Source organism: Biomphalaria glabrata, chromosome 1, assembly GCF_947242115.1.
Source record: "Biomphalaria glabrata chromosome 1, xgBioGlab47.1, whole genome shotgun sequence".
NCBI lineage: Eukaryota > Metazoa > Mollusca > Gastropoda > Planorbidae > Biomphalaria > Biomphalaria glabrata.
This window is the reverse complement of record NC_074711.1, coordinates 51,562,925-51,585,348: the sequence shown is the minus strand read 5'-3', so window position 1 is coordinate 51,585,348 and position 22,424 is coordinate 51,562,925. Positions and strand designations below refer to the sequence as shown.

Below are 22,424 nucleotides of genomic sequence, written 5' to 3'. Positions count from 1 at the left end.
CTCCCCACACCCTCTCATTCACTGTGAAAATACTTTCAATGTGTAACTCTAGATGTTGTATTCGTGTAACTCTATATGTATTCGTGTAACTCTAGATGTTGTATTCGTGTAACACTAGATGTTGTATTCGTGTAACTCTAGATCTGCTTTTTCTTTCTCTCTCTTTCTACTACTCTCTGAGCCTCACCAATTTTTGTGCAATTCTTCTACAGCCAGTGGTGATGTTAAATTCTACATTTAGTATTCATGTAGATCAATTATCTAATTCTACAGAATTTACATTTTGTAGTCTATTTTATTTTCTATACACACGCATGTTTGAGGGAAAAAATGAAAATATTCTTTTTTTTTTTTTTGTTGACTTTTTAAAGTTTCCACCAATGAATTATTGATTTCATTTTCTTTTAATAAACTTTATACACATGCATTCATGCAACTATTTCCCATTTTAAGGAAAAAGAATATATGATTAAAAATAAAAGAAATATGAAAGTCTATTTTGTGTCATTAAACATTTGTTTTTATGCTTTATTTATAAAATGAGCTAGGACGTCAAGCAACAGATTCATGTCAAGTTCTATGTTAAAGATACCAAAAAGTCAAACGCAAGATATTAAGATCCAAATAAAAGTTGAACCATGACTTTGTAACTTTCGCAAGAATAGCATCAAAAGTAGACACTGTTTAGGATTGTTCTATTCAATGGCAGCAGTCACTATGTTCTATTTCATATGGAATGTTGATGACCAGAGGTTACTCAAGCCTAATCTCAATTTTATAGAAAAGTTGATTCAATTAACTACTTACAGAAAATATAAAGCTTATACAAACATTGAAAGTTTGTCTTGAAATGGGCTATAGTACCACTTCTACATTCTTTTCAGAAAATTACTTTATAATATATATATAAAAACATAAATAATTTACAGACATATATATATATATTGTTATAACTGTAGTGGCGATGCAGGTAGGCTTAACCCTGTGTGCAATCAGCTGACATGTAACACTGGTCAGTTTGATGCTAGTGTAAAGGGACACACATACAGAAAAGTGCTGGTATGAACATTACACTTGAATATCCCGCAGTGGACAAAAAAACAAACTTAATATTGACCACGATAAAACTTTTCATCTTGCTGTGACTTAGTCCAATGTATCTTTAATGTAATTAAGTGATAAACTATTAATCTACTTAAAAAAAAGAGCACATTATTTTTATTTATATTTTTCTTTTTATTTAGATTGTTGAAAAACAGGAATAGTTTCATAGAAATAGAGATTAAAATTTACAAAGAAAAATCAAGCATACAGTTCAGAAAGAGAACTTTGACATCACCCAAACACGAGATTTCACAATAAATTATAAGCTGAATTTGTACTCTATATGCTTTCAGACAAAAAAAATAATCACTTTTAAATTGGCTTGCAATAATGTTGAGCCAAAGAAAAGCAAAAGTAATTACTTTATTTTATATTTAAAATAAAAGGAAAAATAATAATCATCTTTAAACTCCATATGAGTGAGACTGTGAGTGATACAAAACTAAACTTTAAGTAAGCCTCCTGGGCAAAACATGATACCCCAAACGTAATCAGTTAATTTGATTCCTTAACCAGTAAATGTTGAGATCATGTGTGTGTGTAATTTCCACATTCAATGCTAATTAGCCTCAATATTTTATTATAGTCATGAACACACTAGTTCAATCAAGTAGATAGAGAATTTATATACATAAAAAAAAAAGAGAAAAAAAAAACCCAACTAAATACAATGCCTATTTTATTTTTATAACTGTAGATGAGAAATTAGAGCGTCTGAATTGAACATCTTAGCACAAGATAAATAAGTACACATACAATGATCAACTCATAAATACATTCTAAAGAAAACTACAAGGTTTAAGGACCAAAAGTAAATCATGAATAATGAGAAAGTTTTATTATCCTTATTTTCATTTGTTGATTACTTATACCAACTTTCTGAAATGATTAGTTTGGCAGCTTTGACCAATCTTTTCAGAAATTCTTTAAATTAAAGGATAATGCTAAAGGGACATTTTAACTTTGAAATTTAGGTTTTAGAAATCAAGGGGTGGAATGATTAGGTCTGCACAATTCAAAGCAATATAATATTGTTACTGTCTAAGTTAAAAGGATTTTATTTAGTATAAAGAAGAAGACAAGGCAATGCATTAAGCAAATTATAAAGAAAAGTAACTTTAATGCTTTAACTAATTTATTCCAATCTGTTGAAACACATTACTTATTAATTAAATTAGAATGCGTTATTTTTTCAGATATTTACATTAATTTTCAATTTCAAGTAAATATATTTGTTTTTATATTTTATTTTCTGTATTTATGTGAATCTAAGAACATACATTTATCAATCATTCTAGCACTAATCATCCAGCAACAGTATACAGCCAACTATTCAAGCTAATCTTCATCACAAAATATTGGCAACCTCAGCAAATCTTGTTTTCAATTTCTGACATAGTTTAAAGCTTTGTGTAAAGTCCATGGTGATGGATTGATAAATTCTTTATTAGCTTGAAACTCCACTTTACCCACAGCTTCATCTTTGCTGAGACCATGGCGCACACAAGCATGGCGAATTAAATTAGTTTTTCTTTTAGCTGGGAAATTGCAGTAGGAACAGTGGTACATGACAACTGAAGCAACATGTCTTTCCTTCCAGTGGCGGTGAAAATCACTATTTGAGCCTACAGCTGTGTTGCAGCCAGTGACTGGGCATATGAGTTGTCTCCTCAACAGTGTGCCCTTTGTTCCTGGCCAGAAGAAGTCCTCATCACCGCTACCACCAGGGTCTGCAGGAAAGAAATACACCACCTTTGTTAGGAGTTCCTGAGAAATGTGTTTGTAATATCAAGGTTAACAAGTGGAACACAAAGAAACAGAGCCTAGGAGAATGCACTTGAACTTATTGGTTTCAAAACCCAGCTATTGCACAAGTAAAACACATTAGTACTACAGCAATACATAGTCAATAGGTCAGTCTTTATTCAATACCCAAAGCCATTTCAAAAGTAAAAGGATGCGGGGAAACATATTCTTTGTTAGGCTGGAAATCCACTTCTCCTAAAACAAGTGGGCCATCATTACTGTGGGTTGTTCGTATGTGTCTATAGACGTTGCCTTTTCTTTTTGCCACAAAACTGCATTGAGCACAGTGATGAATTTTAACATATTTTTCATGCTTTTCTGACCAGTGACGTTTCAGTTCACATTCAGTGAAGCCAAGACGCAGAGAGTTGGTACTACATGCTGGTACAGGACAGAAAAATCTCCGGTAGCTCCTTAACATCAATCTTTGTCTTGGTGATACTGAAAAGCCTGCAGACAGAAATTTGCTGCATTTGAATTCTGGCACAAGAGAATAGTTTTGATTTTGTATTTTTATAAATATTTTGTCACCACTTTAATGAGAACATATTAAACTATAATACATTTGTATGCCTAACAAGAGAGAGACATAAAGGGGAAGATGCGCCTGCCATTACAAATCAAACCCAGAGAAGTGTTTCGCTTTCTTAACACACAATACTGAAATAAAAGGTAGCTTGGAATGGTAAAACTGACATTGACAAAAATGTTAAACACACACAGTGGGCATAGGATGCAATACTGGGTGGAAGAAACTAGTTATTCATTCCATTGTCAGACCAATAGGTCTCATCTTGCAAGCCATACTGTGCCTAACATTGTTCCTTTTGTAATTAAATGTTTTTGAGCAGAAAGGACAAGCATAGGAAGCTATTCCCAGATGAACGCTGTTGATATGGTCTCTGTAGTCACGCTTACTCATAAACATTTTCTGACATGTCTCACAGTAGTATGGTTGGCTTCTTTTGATAGGTCTTGCAATGAACACAGCTGGGAAAGAAGAAATAACAAGATCCTTAGAGTGTCAACCTAAAACACTGTCCAGTGTTATTTTATGAAGCCCATTAACAAATTTACATATGTCACAATGAAAGCCAAATCTTTATTTGTTGACATCTTAAATTGATATGAATCAGTTGCAATTATAACATCAGCCTTATATATATATGAACAGAACATTGTTTCCCAAGGGTTGTGCTAATGTAAAAGAAAACAGTACAAGCAAGAGACATTAGTTTCTTTCTTTCACTAACTAAATACTTGACTGTTGTAAGGTTCACTTAAACAGCAGAGGTTATGTTCATAGATATTTCACAATTTGAGTTTTCTTCTACAATGCTACCAAAGTTATGTAGAAGAGTTTAAACTCTGAATGACATATTTAATGCCAAACTTTCAAATTGGAAAACTATGTGATTTTTTTAGTCTTTACATACAATGTGGGAAAGTTGACTTTAATGTTCATTTCTGAACTTGAAAAGTGTTTAGTTATTTCTTGGCCATGATCAGAACAAGTCGGTCAAGTTTCACAATGTTTATGTTATTGTACAATTCTAGTGATGGGTGCTTGTTGTTGTGTACACTCATAAGGATGGACTATATTCAAATTATTAAAAAAAAAACTACATCCTTATCAAAGTGAAAACATTTAGTACTCATGGTATGGATGTTGAATGAGTTGTTTTGATTTTTGTATGTGTACAAATAATTCTCATTGAAATTGAAGGTGTTTATAGGTATACACTTTGAATTAAAAGCGTGTTTTTGTCTGAACTGATGTTTCATTTTATTTTAATAAGAAATATTTTCTAAAAATATAATTGTAACTTTTCTTGCAAGCTCATATAACAGATTATAAAAAAAACAACAACACTAAAAATAGTTTGAATCCAACTTTTGCTTTATTTGTAAGAGCAAAAGAAGAAATTGATTCCCATTCAATGAATATAAAATACATCAAAATGTAGGACAGACTTCTGTTACAACATACATAAAAACAGCTAATAATAACTGTATTGATATTTCTTAAAAGAAAATAAATTTTTTCTTCAAGTCTTGTAATTTCAAACTACAGACTAAAAAAAGAGCAAAATATTACTAATGCAATTTGTGCCAAATGACAATGTCAACATTTATAACATTCTTTATTTTACATAATGAAGATCAAATCCTACTTGCCATTGAAAATAAAAAAAAGTCACTTTTTTAAAAAGCATTTCTATTCAAAAAAGAGAAAAAGTTTTACCAGGAGGAAATAATAGAGCAGAGAGAAGTTTACTTTTTGCACATAAGAGAATGTCTTCTATAATTTCGCTTGTAACCAAAACCTCTTCCACACTTGGAACATACAAATGGAAAAACTTTCAAATGAACACTAAACCTATGTTCTCTCAGGTGAAAAGAATCTCCAAAATCCTTTCTGCAAATGTCACACTGGAATCTGGTCATACAGAAAATATCTGTGGAAGATGGAATTAGAAGCTAGATTTGCAATGCTAACTTTCAGTCCACAGAAAATAGGTTGTCCCCTTTCTATAATTAGAACACCAGCAATAAGATCAGAGATTTGTAATAAATGCAAAAATAATTCAATTTGACCAAAACCTGAGTAAGGCTTTTGATGTACATTTATTGTTACTGTAACCCCAAAGGTTGCCATTATGAGAAAATATGAAAAACTAGTACACAAAATCACAACCATTTCAATCTGTTTTTAGTAGGCAACAGCAATGTTCTAAAGAAAGTGAATCACTTGTAGAACAGGGAAAGACAGTTCATCTACTAAACTTCCTGCAGAAAGTCTGAGCATGTCGAGTCATATTATGTTTGTAAGCAAATCCTTTACCACATTTAGGACAAATATGTGGGAAAATCTTTAAATGCACACTATTTAGATGCTCCCCTAGACGATAAGAATCCTTGAATGTTCTTCTGCAGATATTACATCCATAGCGTGTACAAAGACCTGAGGAAGAGGGAAACAAAAGGTTTGAACTCATTTCCCTAAAAATTCATGAGGATTGGCAGAGATTTAGTACACGTTACAGTGTGTCTGTTCATATTTTGTTTGTAGGCAAAACCCTTCCCACATTTGGGACACCTATGAGGGGAGAGTTTAAAGTGGACACTATTCTCATGCTCTTTTAAGCAATAACGGTCCCTGAATGTTTTCACGCACATTCTACAGCTGTATGGCAAAGGAAACACACCACCTGGGGAGAAAGTATAAAAATATTTCTATTACACTGTGACTTGGAGTTCCAAATAGATTATATGCAAGGGTTAACATCAGGGTCATTAAATATACATATTTTCACACTGGCCAACAGAATTCAGATCGTACCTTGGAGTAGAGTTATTCTTGTGTTCCTTCTTTGTAATTACCCCTTCAATATTTTAAACCAAATTTAGTATTTTCTTTATATCCCTCATTTTATTCATTATTGAAAACATGAAACTAATGCCAGGCATATCAAAAGAGCTATTGTTGTATTCTATTTTACATACTGGGAAAAAATTATTTCAGAAGAAATGTAATTCTTTTCTTGTACTTTAAAAAATATTAATTCACATACTATCACTTTAACTGGTATAGCTTGGTTTATTCATTTTTTTTAAATAAAAGGCTCCTATTTGTCTTAATAATTTATAATAAACCAGTTTTCCATAGATGAGAGAGAATAGCCTTAAATCTGACTTAGTAATCAACTCAAAAATAGATCAATTTAATAAAGAAAGAAATATATGTAAGTGCTGAACTTTTCTAGATCATATTACAAACTATTACCACCATCACATGAGATTAAATCATCTTATCTTAATACAAATATAGGATCTTTTTTTTTGTGTGCAATATATGGAGGCTCTGTAATTAGGCTGGGGGAGACTTGTTTATGACATCAGATACAAACAGACAATGACTTGTTTTCGACCATTGCCAAATAACAATGGAATCCCAATTAAAAAGGAAGGTGAATCCGTAAAGCCTACAAAATTATTGAAATATGAATGTGAAATTAATAGATTCAATAAATAATTAGCTTTTTTGTTATTAAATTAAGAAGTAAATGAAGCTATTTTTAACCTAGAGAAAGAAATAGATTCCCTGATCTAGATTAAGTCATATATCATTCAACAGTCTATGATGGCTTTAAAAAAAGTATTTTGGGCTTAAAAAAAAAAATTATATGATTTAAGGAACGTTTTTGCTAAGTTTCATCAAGATGAATGAAACGGTGTGGATTTTTATGCATACACACGGCTTACTATTGGATTAATAGATTAGAATACTTAATGTTATTGATTTATTTTATCAAAATTCTGAAGCTTAGCTGCAGTGTCATTTGAAACTAAAGAGACTTAAAAGGAAACGATTAAATCCCTAAACAAAATCTTATAAAAAAACTTGGCAAGTCTGGACACAAAATAAATGCAACAGCCAAACAGTATCAAACAATACAGTCTGTGCTACAAAAACAACAAAAACAGCCATTTGAAAGCCTGACCATAGAGACCAAGTAAAACTAAACCAAAGAATCCAAAGGAACCAAAAATCAAAGCAGAAGTTCATTCTTGAAAATCTCCTCAAGACAACAATTTCTTCTTTGCACAGGTTGTCAAATGCCTTCTAAGGTTGGCTTTGTATGCAGCTCGATACCCACAAAATTCACATGAATATGGCAGGACGTTAAAGTGAACACCATTTGTATGTTCTTTCAAGTGTGTGGCATTTAGGAAGTGCTTCCCACAAACAGAGCATGTATGACGCCTAGAGGTAGAACTCAGTAGAAAACCTGGAGAACAAAAAGGAGACCACCATTTGCAATCAAGATAAACTGAGACACCAGAAAACTGACCAGTACATTGGCAGCATGGAAATATAATTGGTTCAAAATGCTAACTGAAATTATTGGATTTTATCATTTTTTCAAATCGCAAAGGAAATAATACTAATTTAATAATGTTTTTTTGACTTGTACAATTTTAATACAGAATTGCAATAAAAAAAAGAATATAAAGCTACTTCAGCAGTTCTTAAGTGACAGTCTAAACAATCCTTCTATAACTTGTGCTATAATTTTGAATTTACACATCAATATTGATAGTACAATACAAAATAATAAGTACATATCTAAAATGTAATCAAAAATCAAATTGATATCAACTAGCCTAAAAAGATGCTTTAGAGTCTGGAGGATGATGTAAGGCAATATGCCGTCTAAGACTTCTTTTATATCCAAAAGTCTTAAGACAAATGGAACAAGTATACTGATTCACTTTGTGATGGACAGCATCAATATGCTCTTGCAGATGAAATTTACTATTGAAATGTTTTCCACACAAAGTACATTGTCTATAGTAGGAAGCCAGATCTGTGAAATAGTAAATAGCTTTATTTTGGACGAAAATCAGCAGAAATACTTATTCAAGTACAAACTAGCTACTTATTAATCCAAGAAAATTAATACATACCAAAAAAATAAAAAAATACATTTAAAAAAAATCTTCTGAACAAACAATGTTCTAAAATTAATGATGATGTAATACAATTTAGTGAGTCTGTTAGAATCTGGAATCAAAATAATCTTGTGATTGTGAACACACAGTTTTCACATGGCGAACCCAGCTTCCTTTATAGGGAAAACACCTTCCACATTTTGTGCACTGATAAGGGAATTTCTTCAAGTGTACACTGTTCATGTGCTCATCTAAGTGCAATTGTGCTTGATAAGATTTTCCACAAAGGTTGCAGGTTGCTCGAGAAGATTTCAAGTGTAGGCTTACATCTGAGGAAAAAAATGACCATCCTGATACTATATAACCTGAAGACCTCATAGGCATCAACGTGTTCATCTATCGATCATATTCAATGATCATGTTACTAATAATTTGAGCAGCAACATAGTAACATGTTAGTTAATGTATGTGCCAGTCACCAGTAAAAATGTTTTTAAAGATAGTGAGAAGCAATTACTTAAAGACTTTAAATACAATGCTCATTGGATTAGACATTAATTATTGACACACTGAGAAAACATTGATTGGCCATGACATCAACAGTTACTAGACAAGTTCAAAGTTGATTTGAAGTGGACCCAAATGTGCTTAGCACTAAAAGTATTTAGGTACCCAATGGTTGGGGCAGTGCTTGTTTGGTTTATATGACAATAGTGTCAGAAATGTTTAATAGGATTTGTTGTATACATAGTTTGTTGTAGAGCTTACATTTCATGATTCTAGAATGCTCAGAGTGCTATGGTCCAATTTCTTGAGGACATTGTGGGGTGGATATCAAGGAAAGGATTCTTGTGCTGCTGTTAAAATGGAGCCAAGCGATTTGTGCCGCTCAAGAGTTGAATAAATTTGTTGGTGATACTGTAGAATTGAGTAATAACCATGACAGTCAATGTAGCCATGTGTACTATTTTGTAACTTGAATGTGTAATGCCTCTGTAAATAGGACTGGAATCGAATTCCTATGGTACATAGCAGCATTGTGTCAAGATGAGCTGTGTAAAACTGAATGCAACGTGCATAACAGCCATGGTGTAAATGAAAAAGATGTCTCATAACATATCTTTGACTTGATGTTTCCTATTTAAATAACATGTAAAACATCACGTTAACTAATGATTTCTGCGGTTTAGCTAATGACATGATTTGTTTGTATTTTCTATACTGTACATAAATTAATTAAATTCTTTAATAATTAGTTGAAGGTAATTCAAGTATTAAAGTGTATTAAGATAAGATGATTTAATCTCATGTGATGGTGGTAATAGTTGGTAATATGATCTAGAGAGTAAGAGGTGCAATTTGAACTTTAGCCACTGTCCAGGACAATACAAGATGTTAAGTTTGTTCCCTTGAACCAATGTCCAGTACAATACAACTAGTTTCTTTACATAACAAAGAAGGAAAATCTGATTTGTACTATTTCTTTTTTTTTAGTATGTATTTTATTAAACAAAAAAATTTACAAATTGTATTTACATGGTTTATTTACATACAATGTTAAGTTTCATGTTTTTCTCAGAGCTATTTTATATGGATATAATTTTAAAAAATAAGCATGTATTTTAAAATAAGAAAAATTTTTCTGGTTCTAGAAGACTTTATACTTTTATAGACACTGCTTTTAATGCGAGAAAATATATAAATAGTGACAAACTGAAGAAGAAAGCTAAATGAGATCAAGTGAGCACAATATAGCTGGTAGGGACGAAAAAATAAAATCACTATTTTTTTTTTAAAATTGTCTTGAAACAGTAAAGAGCAAAATTGACTAGTCTCAAAACCAGTAAAATTCTTTAGATTAGTCATATATAAATAAAAACTGTACACAGGTAAAGGTATTAAATAATGTCATTGTTGTAGCTTAACTTTTAAAGCAGAAATGTACTAATTAATTGAACTAATATTTTCAAACAAAATTTGCAGACATATTTTGTATTGATGAAAAAAAAAAGAAGCCATCAGGTAAGCCAATTTACTACTAAAATAAATAAATTATTTTGATTTTAAAAGGCATGCCTACATGTTTGCTAATAACTAAATAAGTAACAAAGTACCAGAGATAGTATCTATGCATCAGGTACACCATCTGATATGTTAGGATTTGCGGTAGCTAAAACAATTTCAATGTAGCGTCTAAGAAGTATCAACGATTATTTTAAATAAACAAGTTAAGTGTAGTTATTAGAAGGTACCAGTATTTTTTTTCTTATTTGGGATTGGGGAGAAGGACATTGGGGGAGTTATAAAACTTGAATAAGAATCAATTATTTAAACTAGATTTTTAAAATTTCAATTTTTTTTTATTTCTGATAACCCCCCCATAAAACTACACCATAACAAAGATAAAAAACCAATATAGTTTTGAACAATGCACTGATAAGCTGCCTGGGGTCAGTCAACCACACTAACTGTTATCCACAGACTTACGACTAAATCACACAAAATCTGGTTTTAAACAAATGTGTAATATGTAGTACGGTTCTAAGCATAGAGTAATTTATTTTGTTCAAGTACCATGGAAAATAAAACACCTCTCCCCCTTTCCCAGAAGAACAATCCCAGGTATTCTAAGTTAATTTTTAAGCCAGCATAGAACAGTCACTTAAGTAGATATTGATGCTAATAGTTTTAAGGCTCTATTCTTTGGATCCAGAGAAAGTGATAAAATTAGGGAAACTTGATTCCATCAAAGTGATGCAACCTCAACTGACAGACAAGCCACTCAAATACTGTCTCATACATCCCAGTGAAACCCTCTCTCCTCAAGCATATATAGAGATATCCAGATCAAGTCAGCCCCCCCCCCCCCCCTTTTCCCTTTTTTTTAAAGAATCAACTTGTTCCACATGGCCTGAGGCCCCCCCCCCCTCTCCAATCTCAAAACTGTTCGATACCTTACATTTTTTTAAAAAACAAGAAATGAATGAAGATAAAAATTTATTTAAAGACTAGCTGATTCAAAATTCTTAAAATTATTTGATACCAGAAATGAACAATAGTTCATCAAGGTACATGAACATCCTCTAAAACAATTGTGAAAAATACAAAGCAGTGAAGTTCACACAAGAGTGAGTGACTAACAGATTTTCCAAAGAAAATGATAGAAAAAGAACTTTAGAAATAGCAACCAATTATACAGAAAACAAAATACAAAGAGACCAAAAGGAAAAAAAATCATAGAAAAACTATCAGCAAAATAAGAAGAACAAGTTATGATGAAGCTGAAAGCATAGCAGAAGAAAAACTTCCCCAGAAATTAAAGACCTTGATGAAACCTGAAACCTAAAAGACTAGATGCAACATTGTGTAATGACCAGACAACTGGTGCAGGTCAAAAGAAGGTTGAACTCTTTGCTCTCAGTGTCACATGCACCATGGCATACAAGTTGCACACTAAACGAAAGTGCAGATACCTTGTCTAGTCCTGCTCTAGAGTTGAACATAGCTGAGAAATTTCTTTTCAATAGAAACTACATGTATATGACTGTATTGAAACTGAAATCTTTTTTTTTTTTTTGTACAACTGTATATAAGATGTTGATCTCTGTATCTAGTATATTTATTCTTGCATAGAAACCTCTCTGTATACATTATGTTTGTACATGTACTAAATCTATAAATCTTAACATGATTTTTTGTGTCTGTCCTTTCTAAACCAAGTTGCTGACATAAATAAATGTATGAAATGTCTAGACTAAAGTAATTTGAAATGTTGGAGAAATGTTAGTTTACAAAAATAGCCTTAATACAAGTTTAGAAAACAACCTTATAATTAATAACAAACAAAATTAACAGTATTTAAAAAAAATAAAATTAATAGAAACAATAATACGAATAGAAAAAATAAAAAAAACTTGATTTAATGACATTTTAAAAATGATACATCACATCAGCATCAAACATAACTACAAAATGTACACCACAGAATGTCCTACAGTCGTTTACCCTTGCAGCAGTAAATCTTTGTTTTTGAGTCTTTAAACATTTTCCACAAATGAAAACAATCTCTCTTATTCTCAAACCTAGTATATTTTTTAAACCAGATGTAGAAATACATGCAAACATAACATTTTCCTGTCCAGCATTTTGTAGCTGGAAAAAGTGACTCATCTGACAACTCTAAGAAGCCCTTGCATAAATGAATACATATTACTTATTTGTTCTCTTACATTCATTTGACAAATACAAAAATGTTCTATTCCACAGCACACACATACATTTCTCTAAAAAAGAAAATCAGTGTTTTTTGTTGTTTTTTTTTATACTTGAAAAAAAATTAATCTAACCAATTTTTATATTAGTGATTTTTTAAAATGATGCATGTTAATATACAAAGTTTGTATATTTAATTTTAAAAAAATAATTAGGGTTTGCATTCAGAAGACAAAAAAAGCTACTGCAAATATCTTGAACACAATGCCAATAAAAAATTTGGATATTTAAAGTGGTCATCAAACAGGCATCACCAATCAATAGAGGCTTCACTCTATGGGAACTAAAATAAACAACAACCTGATTCTTCATGTACTGTTGTAGAATGCTGGTTTTACTAAGAGATCAAAGGAAATGAATAAATCATAACCTATTTCATTAAGTTTCTTTTTTTAAAATAGCAATTTGTGACAACCTGTTTATCAAGTGATAACTAATGCAACTTAGATTCATTCTAAATCACATAACATTATAAAGCAATATAGGAATCATGTGCACTTTTGAAAACAGGAAAATGATGCAGGGCTATATGCCTTCTCAGACTTCTCTTGTATCCAAATGTTCTTTTACAAATTGAACAAGTATACTGATTGACTTTGTAATGAACAGCATCAATATGCTCTTGCAGATGAAATTTACTTTGGAAAAGTTTGCCACAGAAAGTACAATGTCTGTCAGATGCCACATCTGTGAAAGAGGAAAGAACTTTACTTTTGATAACACCAGAAATACAATCACCATCAAGAAAAAAAAAAGGTTAGCACCTCTACAAGAGTAAAACATAGATCATTTTTCTGAACAGTTATTCTTTCAAAAAGTAAGAGCGATACAGTCTAAATCAGGAGTCAACATCTTAGACTGCAAACACACAGTTTTCACATGGCGAACCCAGCTTCCTTTATAGGGAAAACACCTTCCACATTTTTGGCACTGATAAGGGAATTTCTTCAAGTGTACACTGTTCATGTGCTCATTCAGGTGTAATTGCTTTTGGTAAGATTTTCCACAAAGATTGCAGGTTGGTCGAGAAGATCTGTAGAGAACATCTGAGGAAAAAAATGACCATCCTGATATATCCTGAGAACCTTAAGTTGTGAACTTGTTATTTCACATTCATAATAATGTATAACTGAAAACTTCACCAAAACAATGAGGTTTTCTCTACATTTGTAAAGCAAAGTTTAATCCAACATTTTTGCTTCTAATTCTGGTTGTTACAGTCATTATTCTGAGCAGAGGAATGCACAAAATCAGCATGTGCTGTTAATTTGTGTCTAACCATATTACTTTTGTAGCCAAACTTCTTTCCACAAAATTGACAAACATAAGGTAGTTTTTTTAAATGAACACTATTCATATGATCCTTATAATGTCGACCACTTTGTAGCCATTTCCCACACATGTTGCACCATGGCTGACCTCCTGGTGGACCATCTGGGGAATTTAGAAATAGTAGTTTGTTTGTTTGAATTCTTTTTTTTTTTTTTAAACACATTACAGCAAGATATTTACCTTTTACTCAAGAAACTAGTGAGTCAGAAAGTCTACTTGTTTAACAATGCTAAGGTGCAACACAACATCTAGTATTGAGAGAAAAGCAAGTGGAGGAAAGACTGAACTTTTTTTTTAGACAAAGCAAAATCAATGGCACATTCTGAAGCTTAGACCATGGTAGGTTTTAAATGATATTAGCAGCTGCACTCTTCAACCACAACAAATTCATAGCTTTAGGAAGTTAAGAAAAATTACAATATTATTTTAACCAAGAAACTTAATAAATTATAAGATTTTGATGTTGAAAAATCTTTTACAAGGATCTTTCAAATAATCACACTTACAATAATAGCTAGTAAACATGTTTATTTAGGTTAAAAAAAATATAAATAGAATACATGGCTGCTTAACACCTTTCAACTTCCTAACATTGAAACATTTGTAATTATTGATTACATACACTATATTTTAAAACAGGGCAACGTCTTTTATTAAAATGACGTCTCATATTCCTTTTATAAGCAAATTTCTTCCCACATGCCCCACATGAGAATGGCAGAATGTTCAAGTGAATGCTGTTCTTATGATCTCGTAGTTCCAAAGAGGAGCGGAACTTTTTCTGACATAAGCCACACTGGTACTTGAACAGCCAATCACCTGGAGAAAAAGAAAGGACTCTCCTTATATTTCAATCAAAGCTTCCAAATTCCAAGGCACAAATGGCGTACCCTCATTTTCCTGTGAAGATTACTAGAGTGTTCATTGTATACGCAATGAAAACTCTTGAGAATAAAAGCAGTTACTATCAAGCCACAATAGTCAGAATAGAGGAAATCCAAATATAAATTTTTACAAATAAACCACGTTTTCCTTTTCTAGGCTAAATTTTGAGGTAGTTATTGGAAACAAATTGAATTGCACAATAATTTATGTCTTCGTAAACTTCTTTTATAGCCAAACTTTTTGCCACACTTTTCACAAGAAAATGAGATGTTTCCAAAATGGACAACAGATTTATGTTCAAGAAGATGATTCCTGTGATGACAGTACTTTCCACACAGTTCACAGCGGTACCGCAGATTCAATGGACCTGAAAGAAAATAAGTGGGGGCTTTCAGGAATCACTCGTGCAGCACAAGTTAAGAAGAAGCATGTTAATTTCTATATTCTCAAAATGGGGCATTTCAACTTATCATCCTATTCCACTCATGGTGAATGTATATAAAAATCTTCATTCATCAGATAGTTTACAAATCAATGTTTTTAAATTTATCAGTAACAATGATCTGCTCAAGTCAATTTTTAGAAAAGGTAAGGGGCAGCAAATAAAAAAAAAAGTCAATTTCTCCTCACAAACATTTAAACACTACTTAAAAGAAGTCTTACGAACAAGGTAACAACCAACTTCAGAATTAAACTTCATTAAATATAAACTTATAACAAACAAACATATTTTTCAAGGGGAAAAAAAAATAACAATGTATTTTAACATCTTTTTTAACATGCATAAAAAAAATACAATGAAAAAAAAACAAAAAAAAAAACAGACAACACTATTCCTAATTCTCTTCTTAAAATTCTTAAGGGTACTAATGCTTTTTTTTTTAAATGTCCAAATAATCTTTTTTTTTTCTTTAAGGCAGCAGTATACAATTAGTAGTGGGTGCAATATTGAAAACAATACATTTATTAAAAATGTAATAGTACTTGCAATTTTAAAACAAATAATCACTTAAATTTAAGAACTCAGTGTAAAAGCAATGATAGATTATGTGTTTAAATAAACAGTGAATAACTGTTAAGATTTAGTAAATGTGTAATGTTATGAGTACTAAACAAAATTTTAAGATTTAGATTTAAAAAAAAAACTTAGGCCAATTTTATTTGCTCCTAATTTTTAGCATTATTTTAGGACTTAGCATGATTATATTCTCATGACAATGTTTGTTATTCATGTAGTGTAGCACACAGTTTTGTAGGCTGTATTATACTTATAAGGGTTGTGTTCCTAGAAATTGGTTTGTTCGCAATAAGCAAAGTTTTAAATGACGAAGACAGTTTTTTTTGTAGGCAAAGCGCTTTCCACACTGATGACAAGGAAACTGAGCCAAGCCATAATGTATAGCATTAGTATGTTCTTCAAGTTGTGATCGATGATGACATAGGAGTCCACAGGTTTTACACTGAAAACGAGCATGCCCTGCACCTGTGAAATGGACAGAGATTGCACTGAAGAGAATGAGCATTGTTACAGAGATCTCCAGCTGCTAACAAAGAATTTCTTTTAATTTTTGAGTTGTAATGTTCTTCACAGTTCTTCCCCACCCCCCATTTTAGGTAAATATATATATGCACACACACCCAGGTGGTATATATTTGTTTTTTCAAGTGTTTGACACATGAGTCTAAGCTATTTTAAGTCAAAGTCTATCTGGTCATCTTAAGATTATGCCACTAAATTTTTTACATAAAAAAAAAAATTATTTATAATACTTCTTTTTCCTAAATTTTCCAACTTAAAATTTTTTTTACTGTTTACAAAGTTAGCAACTGGTTTTTTGTATAAATCAACTAGCAAATAATGTACATATATACCAAAGCAAAATACAGAAAACACATATGATAGTTTAGTGTTTTTATTACAAAATATTTCAACATTTTTTATACATTTTTGATTAAAATTTTTTTTTAAAAATATGCAAATGCATTTATCTAAGATTTAACAATTAAAATCACTTAATTAAAAATGTCCCAAACAATTAAAGGAAAAATCATTATCTTTATATTTATGTAAAAACAAAAAATGTTTGTATCACTATAGTCTATTTTTGTTTTTTTTAATCCAACATTGAGCCTCTTTCTACATTTTCTAAGGAACCATTTGAAGGCAGACTGCAGAACTCATCAAAAACAGAAATAAACTCTTGCATTGAAATCATTCTGAATCAGCCTGACTGAGAATGATTAAAAGGTACTATTAAGATAAGACGCGTTGTATTTAGTAGAACACATGCGTTTATGACGAACAAAACTACTTTTATAAGCAAATCTTTTGCCACAAAAGCAGACAAAGGGAAGAAATCTAAAGTGAACACTGTTTTTATGATCACGAAGGTGAATTTTGTCACGACACTCCCTTCCACAAAGATCACATCGATGTCTCGCCAGTGAAACTCCTGCGGAGAAAAGATGTATGTGCTGAGTTATTATATGGATGATTTATCCACCACACATCAAATCACATCACTTAACTTCACTGCAAGAGTAAAATACACAATACAAATCAACAGGTTCATTTCTCCACAACAGAAGATGGCTCCTTTGCGGAGATGAAAGAATGGAATGTAGCCAACTCATTGATATCCTTGGAATTTGACATTTCGATTATGGTTGGTCATATGTGCATGTAAGCTCTGAGAATATGCAAATCCTTTACCACATATCCGACATACATGTGGTTTTATATTATAATGTTGTGCATTCATATGCCCATCCAGATCACGAGAGTTCTTGAAATGACCTTTGCAAATCTTGCACACAAAATTCTTGATAGAAGGGGAGGCTTTAAATGCAAATAAACAAAATATTTGAATTAATAAAATGTCAATATTTGCTAGTTAAACAATTCTAAGCCTATAGAATTTTAACGCCCAAACTTTAAATTTTCCCTTCTGAAATCATCCTCCCGCCTTCTGGCTCACGACATAGTATAGAATGCCTTCTTAAGCTTTGTTGGTAAGCAAAGGATTTTCCACAACGAAGGCAAATATGAGGGCGCAATCCATAATGCCTTGTATTCATATGGCCATCATAATCTTTTTTCCCACAAAATGCTTTCCCACAAGGTATACAATAATTTGTGTTTGTATTCATCCCTTGAACAGTTAAAGTCGGTTTTCCACGAACATTCTTACTGAAGTGGGAACGCACCGCTGTGAAAGAAAAAAAAAAAGAAGACGTAGATCCCACAAATCGTTTTTAGAAATCATATTATGGACTTTAGCACTGTTAGCAAGAAGAGAAGACAGGATACATTTGTCTATGATCAAGCTGATCTGAAGAAAACTTTACTTGTCAAATTTTAACTATGCAAATTTATCAATTGGTTTACTATATAATTTTGAATAGCTTCAACATTTATGAGATATATATTTCAACCAACTATGTCAAATCAAGTGAAAAAAAAGGAACCATTCACACTCTGAAAGGGGAACTTTACTTTTACTTTTTTTTTTATACCTTGTCAAAGACTCCTTTCAAAGAAAAAAGGTTTAAATATTTAAAGCTTAAAAAAAAAACATGGCTGACAGACAATCAGGTTCTACTTGTAGTGACACTTTTTTTTATGCCTGATATAGTGTCCACGATGAAAGAGTTTACGTCCACAGTGTTCACACTCATACTTGAACTTGGCCAGAGTGTCATCAAAATTTTGAGGATCAGGTTCTTTAGTTGAATGAATGCAAAAAGATGTACCTCGCCTTGTGGCTGGAGAAAGAAAGAATGTTTTCTGTCCATCTTTCCAACAATTTTAATGAAAGGGACATCCAAATTTTATACATCAATCATATATGTGTTATGAATGAGACAACCCTTCTCCTAACCACATAGAACAAATAAACTCAAAATTTTCTTAGTTGAAAAATGTGACTTGTACCCTATGAAGACACTGTTAAGGTTATTAGCTACAGTGAAATTTAACATCATCATGAATATTTTTACAATGTCTTCGCAAATCATGTCTATATGTAAAAGTACGTTCACAAAATGGGCACACATGTCTTTTAAGTGTGAAGCTCCCACCACAAACATTTTGATGTCTTCTAAGCGTTGAGCGGTGCATGAATGAGAGAGAACATTTCTCACACTGAAAAGGTTTTTGATGAGTATGTGAAGCAAGATGTTCAACTAAAAGAAGTTCAGAACTGAAGCCCATGTCACAATAAAAACACCAGCATGAATGACTAGTTTTGCTTGGAGTGATCAGAGGGGAAGTGTCAGCTGCCTGAAGTGATCCATGTGAGGTGCCAAATCTTGCTCCCTCTGAGGATGAGAAAAAGGTAAAGCCTTTGATGGGTACCAATTTCTCTTGCTCGTGTCTTTCCCTATGTTAATATTAATTTAGCTTGTTGCTCTGCTATTATAAAATTACAATATGGGCATTTAAAAAAAAGCAACAATAAAATAAAACAAACTTGGGCATCAAAAAGTTTGAAATTGAATTCCTCAAAAAAAAAAAAAAAAAGAGTCACCTTAAGAAACAGGCTAATATTTCAGGCAGTAATAAAAACACCATTAGCCAGGAAATGCACTGAATACACAGGATAACCTAAGTTATCACCTAAGTCAACTCAAGACACAAATGACAAAATATGCAAAAGCTTTAAATGAATCCTAAAAGGTATGTGACAGGAACACAAAATCAACTTAAGAGCTGGAAAACTCAGGATGTAATAAGCTTTTTCTAAAATTATTACAAGTCCTTTTATGCCTTGACAAGTTGTTAGCATAAGCAAAGGAAGTACCACAGTATGGACAAGCATATGATTTTAAATTTAAATGGGTATTTATATGCCCATCAAAATGAACTTTATATTTGAATGTCCGGTTACAGTATTGACATATATATAGTCCTGAGGAAGTTTTCATTCGTGTACTGCTTGGTATTCTTTTAAAACCACTACTCCCTTGATTGCGCACTCTAGCATTCACAGTAGCTGCAGACAGATAAAAAAATAAATAAACCCTAGTTGTTTTGTTTTCTATCACCAACGCACTGTGTACTATATGATTCATTCATCCTTCTTAAGTACTATGACTCAATTATTAACAATTACTATAACAAATCACAACGCATATCGCAATCATTATCCCCCCCCCCCAAATGAATGAATCACCAGACCCCAAAAAGAGTTTATAGATGCAAATAAGTTGTAAGTGATTGTCACCAACAAAACAATTCATTCATGAAAGTAAACTCAAATATGCAGATTTAACGGTTCAATGGACAAGGGCACCAAATTAATTATAATATACCCAAAAGGTTGCCAACCCCAGTATACTTAATAGACAGTGAAACACTTCTGAACAAAGAAAAAAGTCTGTGTAGTGCTTGCACTGTAACAGTAACTTTAAAAATTATCCAGCTGTGTAGTATGTGTTGTTAAGATAGAAGACAAGTAAAAAAAATAATAATAACTTTCATCAATATTGTCTTGTCATGAACATTTCAGTCAGTTTCACAAACATGGTTCATTAAATGTATACTAACATGACAAATACAGTAGTAATAACACTTCAATGATTACTACCATGATGTAACTTTTATAACGGATTGTAGAAATCAATGTACACCCCCTACACACAACATAATTGAATTTTAATAAAAGGAATACTGTTGCCAGGAAAATAGAGATTACATTTAGGGATGATTTATATATGCATAAAATATTCCATTTCTTTTTCATACAAAATTGGGTACATTATTTTATATCCAAGGTTGTTTTTTTTATTTCTAATAATTACAATAAGCATGCTACTGCTCATTAAAAAAAAAGATCTTAGTACTATTGTTAATAAATATGATTTACTATTGATAAAAAAATAATGATATCTTTCTAACAAATTTACACATCTCAACGCCAACAGGACTCGAATCATTAATTTAAAAAAAAATAATAAAAAGGAAAGATGATTACAAGCTTTAGTGTAACAATGTGTCTTATGTAAAATAGAATGAAATTTCCATGTGAAAACTCAAAAAGAATCAAGCTGATATTTCTGAAATCATGTTAAAAAAAAAGGTTGTAGGGTATTTTTAAGTGTGTTTGTCTAACATTTTAGACCTTTGGATCCTGAAACTATGTAACTAATACATGAAGCAGGTTAACCAAAAAGAACCAGAACAATTAAAAAACCTAAGACATCAAGACAGCAAGGTCTGTGCTAAAAGTGACAATTATTTCTGATTATTTGAAGCAGAAAAAAATATATAAACAAGTACACAATAATCATAAGTGGCAAGCGCTATTTTAACCCCAGAGGACTCCAATTTTACATGTTTAACTTCTACAACTTCAAAATAAAAAACAAAACCATTAATAGATAGTGTTTATTTCTCTGTATAATAAGCAGTGATGCGATTATGATAGAATAAAAGGCATGTTATCACAACCAAACAATTAACTTCAATTCTAACGAACATAAACAGTTGTATGTCTTTTTATTATATTCCCACTTAGAAAATAATAGCAAGTACGTCAAGAGAGAAAGAGAAAAGAAGACTAAAAATAGGTTCAAATATAAAATAAAATTTGAAAAAAAAAAAAAAAAAAAAAAAAGCTAACAATAATAACTAATTAGTAAAGAGAATAATATCTAAAATCATTTTGGAACCATCAAAAAAAAAAAAAAAGTCCATTCAATAATTTTTTGAAAGCAGCCAATGAGTGCAGCAGATGTAAAATGTGATTCCCTTTTCTCATGTCATCAAAAGTAATGATTCACTGGTTCCAAAATAATCAAAGTAAACAAATAGCAAGGTTAAGATTTAGCTAATCATTTAGTACGTCCCAGTAAGAATTATATTTATATATTGTAAAGATTTTAGTCTATTAATCTAGTTTATTTTAGAAAGCTAAAAATTGAAAATTAGTACATCAGCGATGGAAACAGGACTTTTAAAAGAAAATTTCTAAACTGGCAAGTGTGAACCTGCTACCACAGTAATCCAAACAAGAAGTTTTTAATTACATTTCATAATGTGTAGAATTTAATTATATTGCAAATATTCTGTAAATAATGTTATGAATTACACCACATGTGCTTTAGTGCACACAAACACACACAAAATGCATGCAAGGAACTATTGTTTATACATTTATTTGGTAGAACTATGACAGCTTGATTTTTTTTGGCACTAGGCAGTCTGAATATGATAGATTATTACTTTCATTGGTATTGTGCTGACCTTCTCTCAAACAATTATAAAGAGGATGGGTCTTTTTGTATAGCATACCTTTCCTGCTTAGAGCATGCTTGACTTTCTGAAATGCTTCTTAAGTATATGGGCTACAATCCTGTACATATCACTCACTATTAAACTGTTCATGAATGAAAAAGAACTTAAGCTGGGTCCACTAAAAATAATTTCAACAGGCTACTGTGCTAAGGCTTTTGAAGGTTTTAAGCAAGAGCAACCAAGTAGGAAGCAGTACTTTAAGAGGTAGAAAATGTTCAGCAATAAAAATGTGTAGTATATTTCCTTGTGTGAGACACTTTCATGCTTGTAT

The 22,424-nt window shown here is 31.5% G+C and overlaps 1 protein-coding gene across 34 annotated transcripts in view; it reads right to left on the bottom strand.

Annotated features, from left to right (window-relative positions):
- LOC106079054 (zinc finger E-box-binding homeobox 1-like) overlaps positions 1-22,424 on the bottom strand; it is a 55,079-nt gene that overhangs the window by 21,571 nt on the left and 11,084 nt on the right. Inside the window, exons 4-5 of one of the 34 annotated variants that reach the window (XM_056042605.1) lie at positions 14,594-14,790; positions 10,043-13,326 (exon numbers count right to left, since the gene is read on the bottom strand). The exons of 11 other annotated variants lie outside the window; for them this stretch is intronic. In XM_056042605.1, coding sequence (XP_055898580.1) covers positions 13,177-13,326; positions 14,594-14,790 — 347 coding nt within the window. In that variant the 3' untranslated portion in view covers positions 10,043-13,176. 22 more of the 34 variants (XM_056042681.1, XM_056042664.1, XM_056042610.1 and 19 more) reach the window with 22 other exon arrangements.